The sequence below is a fragment of the Bos indicus x Bos taurus genome, chromosome 16, assembly GCF_003369695.1.
Source record: "Bos indicus x Bos taurus breed Angus x Brahman F1 hybrid chromosome 16, Bos_hybrid_MaternalHap_v2.0, whole genome shotgun sequence".
In the NCBI taxonomy this organism is placed as follows: Eukaryota; Metazoa; Chordata; class Mammalia; order Artiodactyla; family Bovidae; genus Bos; species Bos indicus x Bos taurus.
The window spans coordinates 65,530,701-65,551,836 of NC_040091.1; the positions used below are offsets into that span (position 1 = coordinate 65,530,701).

The 21,136-nt window shown below is 36.4% G+C and overlaps 1 protein-coding gene across 9 annotated transcripts in view; it reads left to right on the forward strand.

Annotated features, from left to right (window-relative positions):
- SWT1 (SWT1, RNA endoribonuclease homolog) overlaps nt 1–18,143 on the forward strand; it is a 107,526-nt gene extending 89,383 nt beyond the window's left edge. For 6 of the 9 annotated variants that reach the window (XM_027565571.1, XM_027565569.1, XM_027565572.1 and 3 more), the window contains 3 exons: nt 6,513–6,579; nt 11,381–11,445; nt 17,154–18,143. In XM_027565571.1, the coding sequence (XP_027421372.1) occupies nt 6,513–6,579; nt 11,381–11,445; nt 17,154–17,283 (262 nt within the window). In that variant the 3' untranslated portion in view covers nt 17,284–18,143. Of the gene's footprint in view, nt 1–6,512; nt 6,583–11,380; nt 11,446–17,153 lie in introns of those variants that run through there. The other 3 variants (XR_003515006.1, XM_027565575.1, XR_003515005.1) reach the window with 3 other exon arrangements.
- Nucleotides 18,144–21,136: the final 2,993 nt, after the last annotated feature.

Genomic DNA, 21,136 nt, shown 5'->3' on the forward strand with positions numbered 1-21,136 from the left:
GAAATAACATTCATAAGGTATTAGGAGTAACTATGATTGTTATACAGATTTAACTGCAGTATCTGGTCTTATAGTGGGCATCATACTCTTCAAAGACTTAGTTGTGAAGACTTAGTTAAGCGGTCTCAGCACTAAGTAGAAGAGGAATGAGCTAGTTTGTCACACTTCTGGCCCCTCGTAGTGTGTTGTTCGTGCTAAGCCTAGAACCGGCCCCCAGCAGCACCGTCTCAAGGAGTAAGGTTACTTTTTAGCAGGAAATACAATGCCATGAAGCAAAGCAAATAAAGTAGTTATTTTGCAATAAACTACTCAGAGAATTCCACATCAGTCTCACATTCTGGGAAGTGGTCCATCTTACTTCTAATCTTGAGATCTGTGGCTCCTCAAAGCTGAGCCAACAGTATTTAGGATGTCAGCTGTGTTCATTGCTAGGGCTGCCATAAGGAAATAGTACAGACTTGGGTAGCATAAACAACTGAAATTTGCTTCCTTATAGTTTTGGAGGCTGAATCAAGCAATGCTGGCTGGGTTAGTGTCCTCAGAGGCCTCTTTCCTTGTCTTGCAAATGACTCTAAAGGAAAAACAGAACATAATTTATTTTGTTTAAATTTGTTTAAGTTGTTTAACTTTATTTATTTATTTTTTACCATTTTTAACTACATATGGTGTTCTTTTAAAATCTGAGACTGATGTATATCTCCCACTTACATAGCTGATTCCACCAAATTAACTATAGAAAACATGATTTTAATTTTGCTTGTAGTAAAGGACTCCAAAATACATACTCTTTTAAGATCCAAGACTTTTTTCCCCTGGTGAGTATGTCCTCATTGTTGATTTGATAAATTTTCACTCTGTTTATCAGTGATACTGCTTAAATTCATCAGCAGCAAAATTCAGTTTGCATGTCTCTGTATCAAAATAAGAGGAACATGGCTGGAGCTAGAGATTATCATACTAAGTGAAGTAAGTCAGACAGATAAAGGCAACTATTTTGAAGAAAAAGAACAGAGCTCAAGGGTCAAAATGATCTGAAGTTGAATCCTTGTTCCATCCATTTACTAACTCTGTCACCTAGACAGGTTAATTAACTTTTTTATATTTGTTTCCTAATCTAGAAAATGGAGTTAATAATAGTTGCTTTGTTAAATTGCAGAAATTAAAGGAGATAGCATTTGTTCCCTTTCTGGCACTGGTTAGATGCTCAGTAGTGTCCTCAATAATAATGTTGATTCACAGTAAAAAATAAGCCTTAAGTTGGTTCTTAGCTTTGGAGAATGTACAATGAGTTTTTAAAATAATGCTATAAACAAACATTTTTACTTTGTTTTAATTAACTTTTTTATTGTGGTAAAATACACATAGCATTACCATTTTTAAGTGTTCTTAAAAATGTATTAGGGCTTCCCTGGTGGCTCAGTGGTAAGCAATCTGCCTACAGTGCAGGAAATGACGGTTCAATACCTGGGTGGAGAAGATCCCCTGGAAATGGAAATGGCAACCCACTCCAGTAATCTTTCTTGGGAAATCCCATGGACAGAGAAGCCTGGCGGGCTACAGTCCGTGGGGTCGCAAAGTGTTAGACACAACTGAGTGCACATGTGCATAAAAATGTGTTAATGGAGTATTAAATATATTCATATTGTTGTGTAACCATCACCACATCCATAACCTAACTCTTTTCATCTTGTATAATTGAAACTCTGTTTCCATTAAATATAGTAACTTCTCCTTCTTCCTCCCAGCCCTTGGCAGCACCTGATTCCTGTCTATAATTTTGATTGCTCTAGGTATATACACAAAAGAATTGAAAATAATGTCTTGTTATCAAGCAAAGGGCTTGCTGCCCAAATTTGCATATAAGCCAATACTATGGCACCAGCTTTTGAGAAGAGAAAGGGCTTTATTGTGAGGTTTAACTGGCAAGGAAACAAGGAGGCATGGCTCTCAATTCTGTCTCTTCATTCTGGGGTTTGGTGGAATGCTCACGAGTTAGAAGAGGGTTGGTTTGCAGAAGCCCTGGAGGGGCAGGTATCCAAGGCAGGGCTTTGGAGCCTGTCCATTTGTGGTGAGATTAGGTTCAGCAGCTTCAGAACCAGATCTTCCTGCACCATGGACCCTGTACTTCTGACAGGGTTCTGGTCACATCTGGCCCTTTCATTCCGGGGAGGGGGAAAACTTTGGTTCTGGGTGTTACTTGAGGTCAAATTTTTCTCTTCTGAGCGTGCTTTGGCTGCATGACTTGTGGTTTTGTTCTGTTTGTCTCTGAAAAACAACTCAGTATCTTGTTAGAAACAGGATAGGGCCAGTTTGGGCTGGTTCTGCGATTATAGTCTCAAAGAGATATTTACATACCTATGCTCATACCAGTGTAAGTAATTCTTGTCCATAAATAGATAAGCAAAATGAGGTATGTACATACAATGGAATATTATTTAGCCTTAAAAAGGAAGGAAATTCTGACGGATGCTACAACATGGATAAACCCTGAGTGGCATGGAGAAGGAAATGGCAACCCACTCCAGTGTTCTTGCCTGGAGAATCCCAGGGACGGGGGAGCCTGGTGGGCTGACGTCTATGGGGTCACACAGAGTCGGACACGACTGAAGTGACTTAGCAGCAGCAGCAGCATGGATGAACAGTGAGCTGAGTAAAATAAGTCATATAATTACATTTTAAGCTTATTTTTAATGTTCTTCAAACATGAAAAACTATTTAGAATATTATATTAATGTTAAACTGCCTTGCTAGCAAGGAACATAATTTATTCAGTTCTGTGGGATGTAAGTTATGATTTATAAATATCCATGAATATGCTGTGTCTTCTTTTGAATTTCTAGAGTTAGATATTAAACTTGACTATTCTAGACTTATTTCCCCACTCCTGAGTCTGATGCTTTACTTTTTCTATCTAGGAGGAAAGTTTATTTGAATTTTTAAAATCCTTATTTAAAAATTAGTCCATTTTAATATGTTATTTGATTTTTAATTTTAGTCAGATTATTTTATTAACTTATTAAAATTTTTGAGTGGCATACTCTTTTTTTTTTTCTTTAATGAGATGGGTAGATATTTATCTAATATTGGATGAGATGGAAATGAAGTTTGTTTAATTCAGATTAACATGCTGCTTGCTTAATGTTAATTGCTCATCGATGGAGAACTCAAAGTGCTTATGTGGTTAAGAGAACTTCTAGTGAATGTTGGTTCTGCTACTGACTTCCTTTGTGGCTTTGAGAAAGATCTAACAACTACAAAGATTTAGCGTTGGAATATACACAAAATAGTTTGCCAGAAGCATTTGATAAAAGGCAACTTAACTGGGTGGCGATTTTAAAAGACTATTTCATTTGACTTGATAAAATCACTTAATGCAAGTTGTAAGGGTTATCCTTTTTTATTAGTGGATAAAAACATGGGGTCCAGAGTCAAACTAACAAAGATTTAGGTACCTACCACCACTCTGTAGTCTTGGGCAAGTGTTTTACAACCCTAAACCTTGGTTTCTGTATCTGAAAACTGGTTTTCATAGCAGGTAATATTTATTTACATGTGCCAGGAATTCTGCTAAACATTTTAATTTTAGACACATTATTTTATTTGCTTCATATAATAACCTTATTCAGTAAATGCTACTTTCTCCTCATTTCACAGATGAGGAGCTGGGGTACAGAAAAGTAGGTAGCGTGATTAACTTGGTTTGTAAATAATCTTCGAGCTACAGATTAAATCCTGCTTCAATCTGTTCCCCAATTCTGATTCCAAAATTCTAAAGTAAAATTTTGTGATTATAACAACTTGAGGATAGGCAGCCATGTCTTCTAATTTTTTTATATCACATAGCTCTTAGTATCATATACATTTGAGAGTATAGTATACATTTGATATGTATTTATTGATTGTTAGGAATTTCTCTTAGAAAACATGTAGATATATTTATAAAAAAAATAATGGCCACTTTCTCTAAGGGCTAGTTCTTTCTATTATTCTTTTTAAAAGTTGCCACTGAAGGGTATTTTAGGACTTTCATTCTAAGACTCTTTTGTCTTCATGCTGGTATTTTTTAAAAACAAATAAGAAAGCTATAGAGAAGGCTGACCTCTCAAGAATTTTTGTGTGGGGAATAAGGCATAAAAGTCCATAAACCATTTTTCTCCATTTCATTTTTTTGTGTATTTTCAACAAACTGTACTTCCAGTTAGTAAAAGATGGCAATTTTTGTTTATACCAGGCCAAATTCCATTCTCATAAACTCAGAGTTCATTGGCCTTATTAAAGTCTAAAAGCCCTAATTGAGTATATTTTAATAAAGATTATCTACTCAATTTGGGGCTGTTTACCTCAGAACATTTTTTAAGAGTAGCATTTAAGAGTAGTAGGTTTCATAACAAATCCTACAACATATATCCTTGTTTTTAAAAATAGCATTATAATTTTATTCTGATTATATCAATAATATATCTGTGAATGATGCTGACATCCCAGTAACCCTTTCCTCGTTAGAAGGTAATTCTGTGTTATTTTGTCAAATAGTTGAGTATTTAAGTTTGTACAATGTAGATCATTGTACATTTCAGTAAATTTATTTATAAAATCATTGAATTATTAAAGTGAGTGAATTTTATGGTATGTAAACTGTACCTCAGTAAAACTGTTAAAAAATATAACCATGCCAGTTGACAATTTTTTCAGTTTTTTGCTAATTGGAAAACTAGGATGATGTAATTATTTTCTTTATTTCTTCTTTATTTCTATTTTCTTTCATACTGTGGCTATGGTTTGTTGCTATAGATAAATAACTGATTTACCTAAAACTAATTTTTTTATAAAGTATTTAAGGACAGAGAAATGTTTACTTTATTCTCTGGCAAAGAGCATACTTTCTTTTCTAATATAAGCTTGAAATTTATAAGACTCTTAGAAAACATGTTGTTTCATTTATTTTTTTAACTCTTTTATGGACAGTTTGGATTATTTCCAAAGTTATAAAAAAGAATGGGTGTAAATTACTCCACGTTGCTGATTGTTTGTTTACACTAGTTACAAAATTGGAACACATTATTTTTTCCATTGCTTTTGTAAAACATTGGTTTAACTTATCTATATAGCTTTGTTCTCATTTTAAAAAACAAAGTACTTATGGACCCTTTCCAATGTATTTATTGTCTGCTTTTTCTTTCTTTTGGGTTTTGATATTATTTATATTTTAAAATTAACTTGTTAGGAGAGTAACTTTTTCCGTGAAACTTATTTTTAGGAAGATGTTTGTATGTTCTTAAAGATATTCTGCGTGTGTCTTCTCCAAAGGAGTATGATCCATTTTAAAATTTTACTATATCCTGAAAAATTATTTTATGAAAGCGATCTTGCAAGTCTAATAAGAGCCAACTTTTTAAGATCTAATTAAGATGTTATTGAGATCAGTTAACTAATATTTGACAACATCAAGCATTGGTGAGGATGTGAAGGCCAAGAGACATTGTTGTAATTAAAAGGCACTTAGAATTTAAGAATTAATTGGGGTGGCTTGATTTCTCATTAGTTAAATCATCGTGTACTTATTCTGTGGCTTGAAACTATTAGACATTAGATGATGATAATAGTTGTCATTGTTACTCTTTTATATGTACCAATATATAGTGCTTGCTGTGTTATCAGACACTGTCATCAAGACTTTACTTATAGTAACTTGTTTAATTCTCACTATGATCCTATGAAGTAAAGACTACTACTTTCCTTGTTTAACAGATAAGGAAAGTAAGTCACACAGAACTCACTCAAAAACACAGATCCCCAGGTAGACATTGCTCTTAACCACTTTACCATAATATGAGGACTGCTTTCCTTTTCTTTTTAAAAGAAATAAAAGATTGTTCATCTTGAAAGAATTAAAAAGTACTTAGAGTAAAAAAATGAGAATTAATACTTTACTGCTAGAAGGATGAGTGTTATTTCCAGTGACTGACAGAGTCTGATTACTGATGCTTTTTCATAGACTGCTAAGCAGTTAGTTCAGACAGTATTATTTGAATTTAGTCACATAATCTTTATTAGTATTTTTTAATGTGTATGGTAGTTTATATCACTTGTCTATTTGCATTGGTTGCATTTTTTTGTGGGAAATCTTTATCTGCTGCTTAAAAGATAAGGAGTATAAATATACTTCACATCGCATCTAACTTTTGAAAAATCTGTATCACTGTAACTCAAAATATGAACTGTAATTTCACATAAGAATGCTAATAGTTGTTGATTAATTGATGACATATTAATATAAGTAAATAAAAATATTATAATTGATATTTGTTGAAGTAAGCACATGGTTTATAACTTTAGTTGATAAATAGAACCCAAAAAAGGTTGTAAACATTTTAATAAGCTTATTATACATACTGAGAATAAAGTCTCTCTCTCAGTATAAATATGTTTTGGGAGAAAAGTTCAAGCTATTGTTTTGTTTTTTTCTTAAATCAATTCATTCCCCCCTCCTTTGTTTATATTTTATTTTTTAGGATTTTGGCCCCCAACAGTAATTATCAGGATATTGAGACCCTCTATAACTTCCTAATCAAGTATGAGGTAGGAAAAATATTTTTAAATGTTTATCATATTTCCATTATAATCAAGTTTTAATATAAACAAACAGAGGTGTTCTAAAATGGAATGCTATTTAATTGCTGTTTACTTTAAATTCTTAAATGCCACCAAAGTTTGCCCCCGACATTCATTTTTTGTGTTTCATTCTCTTAAGTGAGCACGTGTAGTAGAGACCTATATTAATACAACACGGAGCTGTTTCCCATCAGGGACGCTGTTGGTGTGCTGGATAGGGCATTTCTGCATTGTGTGGAACGTTGCAGGATGCTTCAACATCTCTGATCCTCAGATACTAAACGCCAGTACTCTCTCAGTCATTGTGACAACCAAAAATACCCTCCCACCGCACCCAACTCATATACCCAGATGGCCCCTAAGGAGGACGAACCACCTCCGGTTGAGCACCACTGATTACTGAAAAGGAAAGCTATAATTTAGTTTTCTCCATAGCAGCAGCATAGACCCTGGAATTAAAGCTCTGATGAGGCTCCAGTGTGTTTTGTAAATTAATCTTCGTGCTTTTCTTATCCTTGTTGATCCAAGGAAAGTATTCTGTTGATCTTCAGTTTTGTTTGCCTAAAGTTCTTTGCCCATGTGCGCATATATTCTTTCCTTTTTGAGGGTGTGTGTGTTTAATTTTTAAAACACTCTAAATATAGGAATATGACATATATTCACGTGTCACTTTTCTTGTGAAGTTGAACATCTTTATATGTGTTTCTTTGCTTTTATTCCTGATTAGCTCTTCAACTTTTTTTTTTCTTAATTTAAAAAATTTTTACATGTTTCAATGCCATTCTCCCAAATCTTCCCACCCTCTCCCTCTCCCACAGAGTCCATAAGACTGTTCCATACATCAGTGTCTCTTTTGCTGTCTCGTATACAGGGTTATTGTTATCAAAACTAATACAATTATGTAAAGTTTAAAAATAAAATAAAATTTAAAAAAAAATTTTTTTTTAGTTTGGCTCTGCTGGGTCTTTGTTGAAGTGCAAGGGCTTTCTCTAGTTGTGGTGCCCCGGCTTCTCATTGTGGTGGCTTCTCTTGTTACAGAGCATGGGCTGTAGAGCACAGGCTCCGTAGTTGAGGCTCATGGGCTTAGTTGCTCCGAAGCATGTGGAATCTTCCTGGAGCAGGGATCAAACCCGTGTACCCTGCATTGGTGGGTGATTCTTAACCACTGGAACACCAAGGAAGTCCTCTGTAACTTTTTTATGCCACATCTTACATTAAGAACCTAGTGTTGAAGAACACAGACTCTGAAGTCAAACTAGTCATGTTCAAATGTTGGTTCTGCCGCCAGTTAAGAGTATAATCTTAGAAGAGTTATCTGATTGTCCTTGTCTCAGTTGCCCCATCTTAAAATGAGAATAACATAAGTAGATAAACTACAGCTATTCATTAAATAAGACTAAATAACTTAATATATATAAAGTGCTCCAAACAGTACCAGGCACAAAGTAAGTGTTCAGTAAGTGTTACTTCTCTTATTTAAGGAACGAATGGTGTTTATATGTACCTTTTAAAAGTTACCCTTAATATGTTCAGTTCAGTTGCTCAGTTGTGTCCATCTCTGTGGCCCCATGGACTGCAGCACGCTAGGCTTTGCTATCCATCAACTCCCGGAGCTTACTCAAACTCATGACCATTGAGTCGGTGATGCCATCCAACCATCTCATCCTCTGTCATCCCCTTCTCCTTCTGCCTTCAGTCTTTTCCAGTATCAGGGTCTTTTCCAAGGAGTCAGTTCTTCACGTCAGGTGGCCGAAGTATTGGACTTTCAGTTTCCAGCATCAGTCCTTCCAATGAATAAATATTCAGGACTGATTTCCTTTAGGATTGACTGGTTGGATCTCCTTGCAGTCCTAGGGACTCTCAAGAGTCTTCTCCAACACCACAGTTCTTAATGCTGTATAAGCACTTTATGTGATTATTAAGATAATTTCCTCTTTTGAGATGACTTGATGAAATAATTATTTCATCATGCTTTCTGAATTTCAGTCCAATAAAAATTTATTTGGAGAAACAATTGGACAATTTTAAAATCACATCCTGGAAAAATCTGATATATAGGTCTTCTGGGGGTTTAGTACTTTCTATTGCTGAGAGCATTGGGAGAAAATACCCAATTTGTTATTTATAAGAATATGTGGATCTGAGTCCCAGATTTTTAAAGTTATTTCTATTAGCTGAACTTCGTCCCCAATACCAATTATTACATTGGATGTATTTGTCTCATAAACAGTGATAGGGACAATCTAAATTTTTTAAGATGTTTGACTGTTACTATACTTAAACCTTTGCTTTGATTTTTTTAAGAATTAAGAATAATATGACCATTTCTCATATTTGGCACTCACTGTTAACACTACAACTAAGAGTTAATGATACCAATTCCATTTTACAATCATAACTCTTAATGTTTACTGACAGGGGAATCTTTTAGTTATTTGTTTTCTGGGAATTAAAATTATACACTTAAGCACAGAAATGATACTTAATAGTGTAATTTAAAACTTCCAAATATGACTAATTTAAAATATCTTGTATCAAAACTCAGGAAGGTAGTGAAATGATATATTTCAGGCTAGAACTGTGATGTATGTCATGAATCTGTGTTTTAGGTTTCCTTTAGTAGTAGGTTCACTGCCTACCTTAGAAGTCATCTACTACAACCTGGAGTCACATCACCCCAGCCATGTTCTGGGATAAGGGTCTAAATAGATATGGGTGATTGTTTTCAAAACTACAGATAAATCAGATAGTTTGTTTTTTTTTCCTAAAAATCTACTAATGGCTTCAAGAACTTGTTTGTATTTATATTATGTCAAGTTCAAAATCAGTTCTTCAGCTGATTTTTCTCAACAGTTGGTAGAGAATAGATTATTCTTTTTATCTTATGATCAAAGATCTGCAGTGTTGACTGTTGACATTTGCTGGCCTAAGTCTGGATACATTTATAGGTCCCAGCATGTTGGGGCAATAGTGAAAATATCAAAGACCCTTGAGATCATCAGGGCAGAACATGTAGAAAAATAGGAATCGAACTGGTTGATAAGTTAACTCTAAATGTATATCTTAAAACATTTTTAGAAGATTATTTTAATAAAAATTATAAAGTACCTAAAAATCATGATAAATAATATACCACTTTCTTAAATCATTAAATATAATAGTAAATATTATGCATAATTAAATAACATTTTCAGCAAAAATTGAAGATTATATATATTTCAAATTTATATTTAAAAACTATGTGTTTTTAACTTTTAGTGAATGGAACATTTTCTATACAGATATGTTGAATTTGTTATAAAAATACTGAAAGAAGCTCATGGAACTTTTGCAAATAAGCAATACCCTAAACTCTACAGGAGACTTTCATGATATAAATCTTTAAAGTAGTGTTAAGTCAATGTAGGAACAAAAATTTTTCCTCATCAAAAATGCATATGCTAATAATAACATAAGTATTTTTAAAAGTAAAGTGAAAAGAAGATAGTTTCATTTAGTTTCCCTTCACTAATTCAGAATTTCTAGAAAGTTAGACACTATGTTATTTCTTGAGTAATCTGGGGCTAAGGGCTAAGTCGCTTCAGTCATGTCTGACTCTTTGCGACCCTATGGACTGTAGCCCCCCTCAGGCGCCTCTGTCCATGGGATTTTCCAGGCAAGAATACTGGAGTGGGTAGCCATTTCCTTCTCCAGGGGGTCTTCCTGACCAAAGGATTGAACACCTGTCTCTTGTGTCTCCTGCATTGGCAGACGGGTTCTTTATCACTAGTGCCATCTGGGAAGCCCCCCTTGAGTAATCTGTTAAAAAGAATTTCCTTCTACAAATTTCCAGATTCTTCTTTGCAACATAAATAAAATATTGCCTAAATCAGTGGTAAGCCTCAAGAAATATAGGAATCCTTCACTGTGTTCTCCACATGTGCCACAAAAAGTTTTTGTATGATGAAGGACTTTTATTTTTACAGTATTATAAATTATGAATTATAATAGGTATTTATAAACTGAAACATAGTCATTTAAATATGTAGACGTTGATAGTCGGAAAAACATATTTCTTTAGAAAATGTCTATAAATCATCCATTTCCCAAAACAGATAGATTTTTCCACACAGTTTATTACCTTAGTGTTTAAAGTTATTCAGAAATAACTTCCAGAAGGGTCACCCGTAGTATTCAAATGTTGTTAGAGTTGACTACTTAACTTTTTCTTTCAGCTTGAATTAATTCTAATGTTCATGAAATGAACAAGATGTGGCTGATTCTGCTTACAACAGCCTACCTGTATGACCCAGATCTACTTTAGCTTTAGGTATAGGTATTAAATGTTAACAATTTATATACTTTTCCCAGAAAATAAATATTGAATAAGTATATTAGGGCTAGGCTAATTGATGCATGAAATCTGCTGATAAGAGCCAGTAATAGTAGAATTTAGTGTTGCATATATTATACACATTTTTTTTCTGTCCATTTGATCTCTAAAGTGATCATCTGCTTTCTTGGGAGTCCCACAAATCCCAGGACCATCTCACTTCTTCTGGTTCTGTTAACAGATTAAGTTGTAACAATAGGACTAATATTTTTACACATAGTTCAGTGTTACGTGTTATGTTCACTGAACTTCTAATTGTTATTATTTAGTCCTTTTTTATGCAAAAGCAAAAACTTGACATTCTCCTCCTTCAGAATATGAGACATTCTAATTGTGCTCTCACCTTTCATTTGACTTAATATGCATTTTTAATAGCTATATTTTGATTCTTTTCAGGTAAATAAAAATGTCAAATTTACTGCCCAGGAACTTTATGATTGTGTTTCACAGGCTGAGTATCGGTAAGTCATATATGTATGTATAGTCATATATATTGGAGAAGGCAGTTGCACCCCACTCCAGTACTCTTGCCTGGAAAATCCCATGGACGGAGGAGCCTAGTAGGCTGCAGTCCATGGGGTCGCTAAGGGTTGGACACGACTGAGCAACTTCACTTTGACTTTTCACTTTCATGCATTGGAGAAGGAAATGGCAACCCACTCCAGCATTCTTGCCTAGAGAGTCCCAGGAATGGGGGAGCCTGGTGGGCTGCTGTCTATGGGGTCACACAGAGTCGGACACGACTGAAGTGACTTAGCAGTAGCAGCAGTCATATATATATGTATGTAGATATATCAGAGTGACCTGCTCTTGCCATGTATAGCACTAACTTGGTGGTGGTGAAGGATTCTTTTTATGTCTTCACTATACTGTGTTTTTTTTTAGCTTTTATAAATATGAAATAGTTCATACATATAAAAAAATTGTCATATAAAAAAACTGTGTGTGTATATATGTATGCACATAGCAAGTTTAATTTTTAAAGTAAATTCTCAAGTTTAGGGATGTCAAGGCTCTTTTATATTTTTCAAAAATATTGAAGACCCACCCCTAAGAGCTTTTGCTTATGTGGGTTTTATCTATCTATATAGAAATTAGAATTGAGAAATTTCTAATATTTATTCATTTAAATAGGCTGTGTACAGTTTTCTCTGTTCATCTGGCATTTTCCACTAATGAAATCATATATAAGAAAATAGGAAATTTTTGTTGTGCTCAAATTGTTTTTTAATGTATCAATGCTGTTACAATAAATTGTGTTCAAAACAAGAACTTTAGCAGAACTGACTGTATTCTCATTGCTGTGTGATATGCCAGTGTATCACTTCACCAGTTTATTTGCCATTTATAATTTGCAGATATATTTGTGTAGCTACAGAATTGTATGAGTGGACACAATGACAGAGTTAACTATCAAGGTGGTTCTACTGGTAAAACTCTAGATTCATAAATATGTTTGATGATATCAAGACACTAGAACTGATACTCATACACAAATGTTACCAGGCAGCATAACTGAAAATTCACTCATTCACTTGATTAAAATAAGTTTTCTAAGAAAATCTGAAGTCAGTTAGGCATGCATCATCTGTTATAGCTGAGGATGAAAATGATTTTTTACCCTGATCTTCAGACTACCAGTTAATCAGTTATGTTCTTATTTATGGGCTTCCGTGGTGGCTCAGCGGTAAAGAATCCATCAGCCGTTGTAGGAGACATGGATTCAATCCCTGGGTTGGGAAAATCCCCTGGAGAAGGAAATGGCAAACTACTCCAGTATTCTTGCCTGGAGAATTCCATGGACAGAGGAGCCTGGTGGGCTACAAGTCCATGGGATCACAAAAGAGTCAGACATGACTCAGCAGCTAAACAACAATCAACAACTCTTACTTATAGATTGTTACAGATAATCTACGTTTAAAGGTTTGTATACTTGAGATTTGGATTAAAAATATAATGTCTTCCAGTCTTAGTGATATTTTTGAAGGTGTATAAAGCTCCGTATATAACTTGGAGGGCAGAGTCCCTTACAGGATGGTTCCATTCAAATGTCTAAAATTATTTTGACTTCAGCTTACTGTTTAAATATTTGGGAAGTTTTTTTGGTTTGTGTTGGAGAGGGAAAGGATGCAAGTGTCAAACTTAAATGTTCAAAGTTAAAGTAGTAGTACCTATTTTTCTTTGTTTTCTTTGCCCTTACAATGCCAAGAATTTGAACTATGATATTAATTAATAAGCTCCCTCTTATATCCTGAAAGGATGATTTTAAAGAGAAATCCAAAATGTCTAATGTCTTGAATGCATTGGAAAATGGCAGTTGCTGTTCAAGTGGGCTTTTAAAGTTAATAGCTTTTAGATTTGTTACTCTGTTGTTTTTTAAAATTATTTGCTATATTTTCAGTGAATGGTACCTCCCATATGAACCTCTGCTATACTCCACAGCTCAGTTTTCAAGTAAGTTGCCAGAAGACAGAGGTTCTTTTTGTTTCAGTAGTTCATACTAGACGCAGAGCCAAATGCAATAGATAAGAGGTAGCAAAGCTTCCCTGTGACTCCGAAGTGAAAACGCAAGAATGATTTAACTTCACTATATTAAGAAAAACAATTACTTCGAATGTCTGACTTTGGTAATCTTTGTTTTTGATTTGTGACGTGTTGTGAAGGAAGAGGCTGTTGGTGTGTCAACATCAAATTTATTGCAATAGGGAAGAAATTCAGTAGCTCAAGAAGAAAACTATTTTATAGGTTCTGATAAGGCAGGTAATTAAGGTTTCTCATTGAAAGTGGCTTGGACCAAAATTTGAATTCCATGACACAGCAGAGCCTTGGTGTGCCTGTGTACACATCAGTGTTTTCTCTCTTCTGTAGTTTGTAGATTCTTTGTCCTAGCTTTCGCTCTTGCCAGTGGGGTCTGAGCACTGCTTACCCTGCACAGATGAGGAGTTTGCTCAGAAAATCCAGGATGGTAAATTAATAAGATTATCAAATAAATTACTAAATAAATATCTTGTGTGATATCCTCTATTGATACATATATGAAAAATAAGTTAGGAATAGTGTTTAATTCACTTTGCTTGACCTATAAATTCTTGACAGAATGTTCTGGCATGTTTACAAGACAAGTCCCTAAGGTCATTTTTCCTGTGTGAAATGCACATTGGTTTGTGACATTAGGGGTATATCCAAATAATATGCTGCCTAAGGCACGAGTATCAGGAACAACTTTGTTTTCCTTATGGCAAGAGCTTTCCGGAATTACTGCTTTCTGAACGCCAGGGATCAGCTCTGTGGTAGTATCACATTAGAGCTCTGGTTCTCTGAAGTGTGGTTCCTGGAGCTGAGTGTTAGCACCGTCTGGGAACTTGAAAGAAATGCACTCTAAGACTCTAGCCCAGACTTTCTGAGTTATATGTACTACATTGTATTCCATTTTCCCCTTACTTGAGATGCACATTGCAAGTATTTAGAAACATTAAGAGAGCTGTAAAGCAATATCCATTGTACTCTTTTTCTTGTACCTAGAAAGGATTTTGGAAAAAGTATTGGAGGTAGGGCACTTCAATTCACTACTGCCATGCCACTTTGACAAAATTAGCTATGGAAATGAATCAGAACTGCTGCAGTTATTGTTTATTGATTTGATCAAATTTCTGCTTATTTTGACCCATCTGAGATTTGGTCAAAGTTAATTTCAGACTCATAATAGGATGATTTAGAAAATCAGTGGCAGTTCTGTAGAAATTTCATGAACAGTACAGAATTGCAGAACTAGAAGCAATCTCCAGCCTTTAGCTTTGTTCCAGAAAGGATTAGGAGTTGGGATTGTTTAGTTTGGCAAAGAAATAGGACCACCTGTAAGGGACATAAAATATCTGTACTCTTGGAGAAAACAGGGACAACAACTTCTTGTTTTGTTTTAATTTAGGCAAACAGCTTATAGATTTTTTTTTTTTAAGCCCAGTGTAAAGAAAGAACTTTCTAGCAATTAAGAGATATCAGAATAGGTATTAGGCTTTCTCTCAGTTGTAAATGTCTCATCAGCGAGAGGTGGAAGCTAAGGTGAGAGAAGTCATTGGAGATGCTACAGAACAGTAGGCAAAGGTGTTAAGCAGTGTCTAATATTCTGCTGTTCTGCTTCTAATCCACTGAGGAAAGGACTCAAAAGTCCTATCATCATAGTCTGGTATTGGCCAAACACACATGATGCTGTGTTTGGTCGATACTAGAAAAACATTTGATACTTTCCTCAGCATCAATGACAACTTGATGCAGGAAGCAAAATCTGTAGGTGATAATCCATCGTCAGAATGCTGCCTCACACAAATAAAGAAACTACATGCCACCAGGATGAAAGAGGGCATAAGGGCTCACCTCTTAACTAGGAGAGGGGGGGAAAAGAGAAGGAAGAAAGAAGAAGAGACGCCGAAATAGATGGTAAGTCTAGTTACTAAAAGAGTTTTTTTCCACATGTAGAATAAGTAATCAAGAACAGGAATAGGGACCTACCCTTTTTATTTCACTTTTAAGTTTATAGGAAAACATTTTACATCTCTCTATTTTGGATCTCTTAGAGTCTTCCGAAAATCATTTTCTGAGTAGTTGTAAAGAACTGGCAAGAACATAACACTGATTTTAAGCACTCTAAATGTAGGAAAAGGTCTAGAGTAACAGAGTCAAAAGTCAGGTTTCAATCAGCCTCACTGCACATTTTCAGGAAGTGAGGCCTCTCCAAAATATAGTGTATTTAGTATACTTTGCTGCCACTGTTAACTCATCGTATCCCTTCAGTTCTGACTCACTTCTTTTCCCTTTGTGCCCTGCATCAGGGAATCCAGGCGTGGGGGAGGAGGGGTAGTGTGCAAAGGTTGCTAGGAGTCCTTCCCAATACCCTGGAGGTGGCTCAGAGCAATCTTAGAAACCAAAGACGTAACAGCAGTGTGCATGCTGCTTAGTTGCTCAGTTGTGTCTGACTCTTTGTGGCCATTTGGACAGACTCCTCTGTCCATGGGATTTTTCAGGCAAGAATACTGGAGTGGATTGCCATTTCCTCCTCCAGGGGATCTTCCCAACCCAGGGATCGAACCTGCATCTTCTGAGTCTTCTGCCTTCAGGCAGAATGTTTACCCACTGAGCCACTGGGGGCTTCCCAATAACCGTGTAACTTTCATAATAAAAATAACTGCTGTTTTCTGACGCAGTACTGGATACTGGGTATTCTTTGTGAACTTATGCAGACGACCTCTCAGTAGATTTAAATAGGTTTTCAGGGGATTTGAACTCTTGACACCATGTGTAATGGGTTGGTGCTCTAACTGATGACTCAGCGATCCCACAGTTAATAGGCCTCCTGTCAGCTTTTGAGATTCAGCTAAGCTTAATGTTAGATACAGTTGTGAGTAGTTGGGGCAAATATCAGGCATTTGCGACCTCCTTTCTCACTTCTGGTTTAGAGTAGTTAACTAGTATTCATCTGTTAATGGCTAGGTGATCGATTCTCCTTAAGAGTCGAAGCTGCCAACTTCCTGTTCCTGTCCAGTGTCTGTTCCTGTCCTCTTAGAACCCACTAGTCTTGCTGTCCTTTAACTCCCAAACCAAATAAAACAAAAATATGTGATCTACTCTACAGTGTTCTTATTGGCAGCAGGTCTTCCTTGGAAACCATTATTCATGATTTCAGTAATATCCCCGAGATCATCTCCATGATAACTATCTAACAATTGCATTACTAAGTTGTTTATCCTGCCACGTTGTTTGGTTCATTGGAAGGACTGATGCTGAAGCTGAAACTCCAATACTTTGGCTGGCCACCTGATGTGAAGAACACACTCATTGGAAAAGACCCTGATGCTGGGAAAGATTGAAGGTGGGAGGAGAAGGGGATGACAGAGGATGAGATGGCTGGATGGCATCACTGACTCAATGGACATGAGTTTGAGTAAACTCCAGGAGTTGGTGATGGACAGGGAGGCCTGGCATGCTGCAGTCCATGGGGTTGCAAAGAGTCAGACACAACTGAGCGACTGAACTGAAGAAACCATTTCTCTAGGCATTTTTACTCTCAAATATCAAATAATATATTCCCAATCCCAGTGTTCTCCTTTTGTAGTGCGATTTTTTCTTTTATCTTGCTGACTGTCTTGTAGTCACGTAACTTTTCTTTATCCTCTAGGGAAAAGTTAACCATTGGATGCCGCCAACTGACTGAGATGGAATATACCATGCAGCAGTGCAATGCCTCTGTCTATATGGAGGCCAGAAACAGGGGATGGTGTGAAGACATGCTCGATGATAGGACCTAAGTGCCGATTTGTAACTTAGAAGGAACTGAATTTGTCTTCAGGAACAACAGAGTACTTTTCAACCTTTTGTGCCAAACCTGAGAGACTTGCAAGAAATCTCATAGGTATAAAAAGATGATTGCCTAATACTGACAATCTCATTGAGCTTCTGTTGCTTCCATTGTGGAATAAATCGTGGGCTCAACTCTTCAGAAGTTGACCTTACCTCCCTACCTCTACTCCTAATACTGAGCCAACGTGACTAATGAAAGGAGAGCCATCTTTTTGGACATCTTAGGGCAAGAGCCACTGTGGCATCTGAGGAAGGCCAGGGACACAGCATTAGCATCTCCCTCAACCCCAAATATGGGCCGGTGACCAGATACTTTCAAACCTCAAGAAAGAATTAGGACATGACCATGCTCATCATATTCCACAAGAGAAATCTTACCCTGGGCTGTTTTCTGATCAGACTGTCTTCCATGTAGACCGGGTGAAGTAATCACATCCCTTTAACTTCCTCCAAGTTAAGGGAAGTAGAATTTTTACTTCAGCTCCACCTTGCTACAGTAGCCTCTTCTCTTCCCTGGGCTTCAGGGAAGAAGCTCTTCAAGAAGCTTCCAACGGGAAGAACAGGGAGACCCCTCTACTCAGTTTTCAGATGTGAAGCAGCGTGGATTTATGGGATCAGGTGGCAGTGGCTGATGTTTGCCCCTAGCTAAACTAAGTGTTTAATTGACTTATTTCGTTATACCGGAAGTTGGAAATCCTTGTTTACCAAAGTATAGTATGCTGTTGTTAATACATTTGAGAAAATCTGATTTAGTATTCTATTATAAATGTTAATTTATTTTTTAAAGCAATAAATTATTTTTAGTGATTTTGCTTTTCATGTTCCAAATTTTGTTTCTGAACTATGTACAGGTATGACTATAAAAGTGACCCTCTGATAGAAGAGAATTAGGTGGAGTGCTCACTACCAGGAAGAAGGATCTGATGAGCTTTGTTTGCATAGAAAGCCACACCTCCTCCCAGGAGCTCAAAGTGCCCTCAGGGAAATGAGCCCTTGTAGAAGGAGAAGCTTCCAAAGTACCTCTGCTGTCTGCCTTTTTCCTTTTCCTTCCTCAGGAGCCAAGAAAGCATCCCCTCCCTTAACAAAAGAGCTTTCATCAGATTTTTCTTCCTCAACTACTTCTAGTTATTACTGGGTTTTACTCTGTTTGGGGTTTGTGGTTGTTTTGTTTTTTTTTTGGCGGTGCCTCGCAGTTTGCAGGATCTTAGTTCCCCAACCAGGATTAAACCCAGGGTCATGGCAGGGAAAGCACCCAGAGCGAACCGTGGACTCCGTGGGACTCCCTGCTCTGCTTCATTACCTCCCTTTTTCCCTTTTATCTTTTTAATATGTTATACTTCTTAGGAAATTTTTCACTCTGGTCATGACTTATTTCACCCTATACATGTGGATTTTAACTTTATCCTAGTCTTTGTGTCTTTCACTTTCTGCATTGTCAGTTTTCAACCTTTTTATTTAAATATTTATTATAAGGTATAAGTGTTTTCTTCTTTCTAGTCTTATTTTTCTCTTTGGCTACATTCTTTAAAAAATTTTTAGTGTTTGTTTCTTTGAAATGTCAGATCTTTCTTTTTTGTTGCCTTTTCCTGATTTTAAACTTTCTGCTTTTTTTCCCTACTAGTCCATTGCAGGAGTTGAGGGCTTCCTTTCCTCCTGTTCCCTACTTTTTTTTTTCTTAGTCTCCTCTCTGGATTGGAGTAATTTAGTTGACGTAATGATCATTTAAGCACTCCCTTGCACAGAACATAAATTTGTTTTGATAGGAGATTATCAGATCTTTAGAACTTCAGGTTTTAAAATCTCCATTCAGTATGGATAGCTATTGTGTTTGAGGGGACTGATGAAGAAAATCCCATGAGGGGAAGAGCTCTTTGCATAATGCCTTGCCTTAGTGAGGAGCTGTGATAACTTTCTGATACGCAATACCCAAGGATAGAGTTCATGGAACCATTTTACACCAGCCTTTCCTAGCTTACTTCCACAAGATCGTCTTATTTCCTTCTAGGAAGGACCTGGTTTGAATCCTCTGGTTTGCAGCTGCCATAGCTCTTCCAGCATTCTGAGCCAAAGAAAAGTTGGCTCAAGAACGTTTGTGTCCTACTGGGTCTTCTTGTTAGGACCTACAGTGGGCAATTGGAACTGGTGGAACCTCTCAGGTGGGTTCATTTCACTTTCCTATCATTGTCTTTGCCTGTCATGAAAGACAGGGGACACAAGACCAACCTGAAACTTTATTTCCTTGATCTTTTGGCCATCATCTTGAAAATAGAAGTCCTTTCATCCTTCCAAGGTTGACCCACGATTATTTAGTGTCTTGGTCTCCCTTAGACCTCCCTGGTGGCTCAGATGGTAAAGCATCTGCCTACAGTGCGGGAGACCCAGGTTCGATCCCTGGGTTGGGAAGATCCTCTGGAGAAGGAAATGGCACCCCACTCCAGTACTCTTGTCTGGAAAACCCCATGGACGGAGGAGCCTGGTAGGCTAGTCCATGAAGTCACAAAGAATTGAAGACAACTGAGTGACTTCACTTTCTTACAGTTCATATTCCTGATGTGACATCTCCTCAAGTTCACCTACCTTTTGGAGCCTTTTAGCTCCTACTGACTCATCCCATGAGCTGGAATGAATTTACCTTTTTTTCTAAGAGGGAATGTATCTCACTATTAATGAACTGCATCTTCCACTGAGGGATGCTGCCACCCGTACTCCTTTTCTGACTCAGATAGGATCAGATCGGACTGACAGCCCATTCTCCATCCAGTTGCTGGATCCTTAGGCTATTTGGCCAAAAAAACCAAAAAAACCCACTCCAGGGAAAACAAGCAGCTGCATGAGCGTGAGCAGAATCTATAGCTGTGAACCAAGAAAGGAAGGTGGTAAGACATTCAGATCTCAGGTACCACCAAAGCTCAGTATTCCTAACTGCGATCTAAACTGAGTCTCCTAGCCTGTGCAACTCGATGGTAGATGAATGGTTGTAGGCAAAACTACATTAATTTAAGACATAACCCTTGCATGGCCAGAGAGAATGAATGGTTCCCTGATGTGATTTCTAGTCAGGTAAAATAATACTAACATGTCCTAGCCTTTTTTAAAAAGCCTTTTCTTTTAAAGGTTTGGTTAAGCTAGAAAGACAGACCCTTTCCAAGTGTACAATTTTTAGTTCTGTCAGACACCATCACACAGCAGCTCACATATGAGTTTCAATCGCTCCTTAAAATTCCCTGGTGCCTTTTTGTAGCCAACTCCCATCCCCACCTCAGGAAGCCACTGATGTCTCCTGTCCATGTAGTTCTTTTCCGGAATGCTCTGTAAATAGAGGCTTTTCACTTAGCATGAGGCTTCTGACGATCCATTCGTGTTTTATCTTGTTTTTATTCCTTAGTATTTCATTGTATGGATGTACCCTTCTATCCCTTCAACTGGAAGGATATTTGAGTTTTCAGATTTTGGTGATTATGAATAAAGCTATTATATTCATACACAGGTTTCTCTAAGAACATGTTTTCATTTCACTTGGATAAATACTTAGGAATAGGGCTACTGTCTCAGAATATTTAACTATTAAGAAACTGTCAAACTTTCTAAAGTGTATCATTTTGCTTTTTATTTTCCTAATGATCAATGATAGTAAGCACATTTTCATGTTATTATTAGATTCCATTTATCAGTATCTTTTTCCAAACCTTTTGCAGGATGTTTCAGTTTGTCTCTTAAATTTTTCTGATTCATTAAAATTTGGTATTCTGTGTTCATCTTTTCTAAGCTAAAATTATATTAGTCCCATTATTCTCTCTGAGC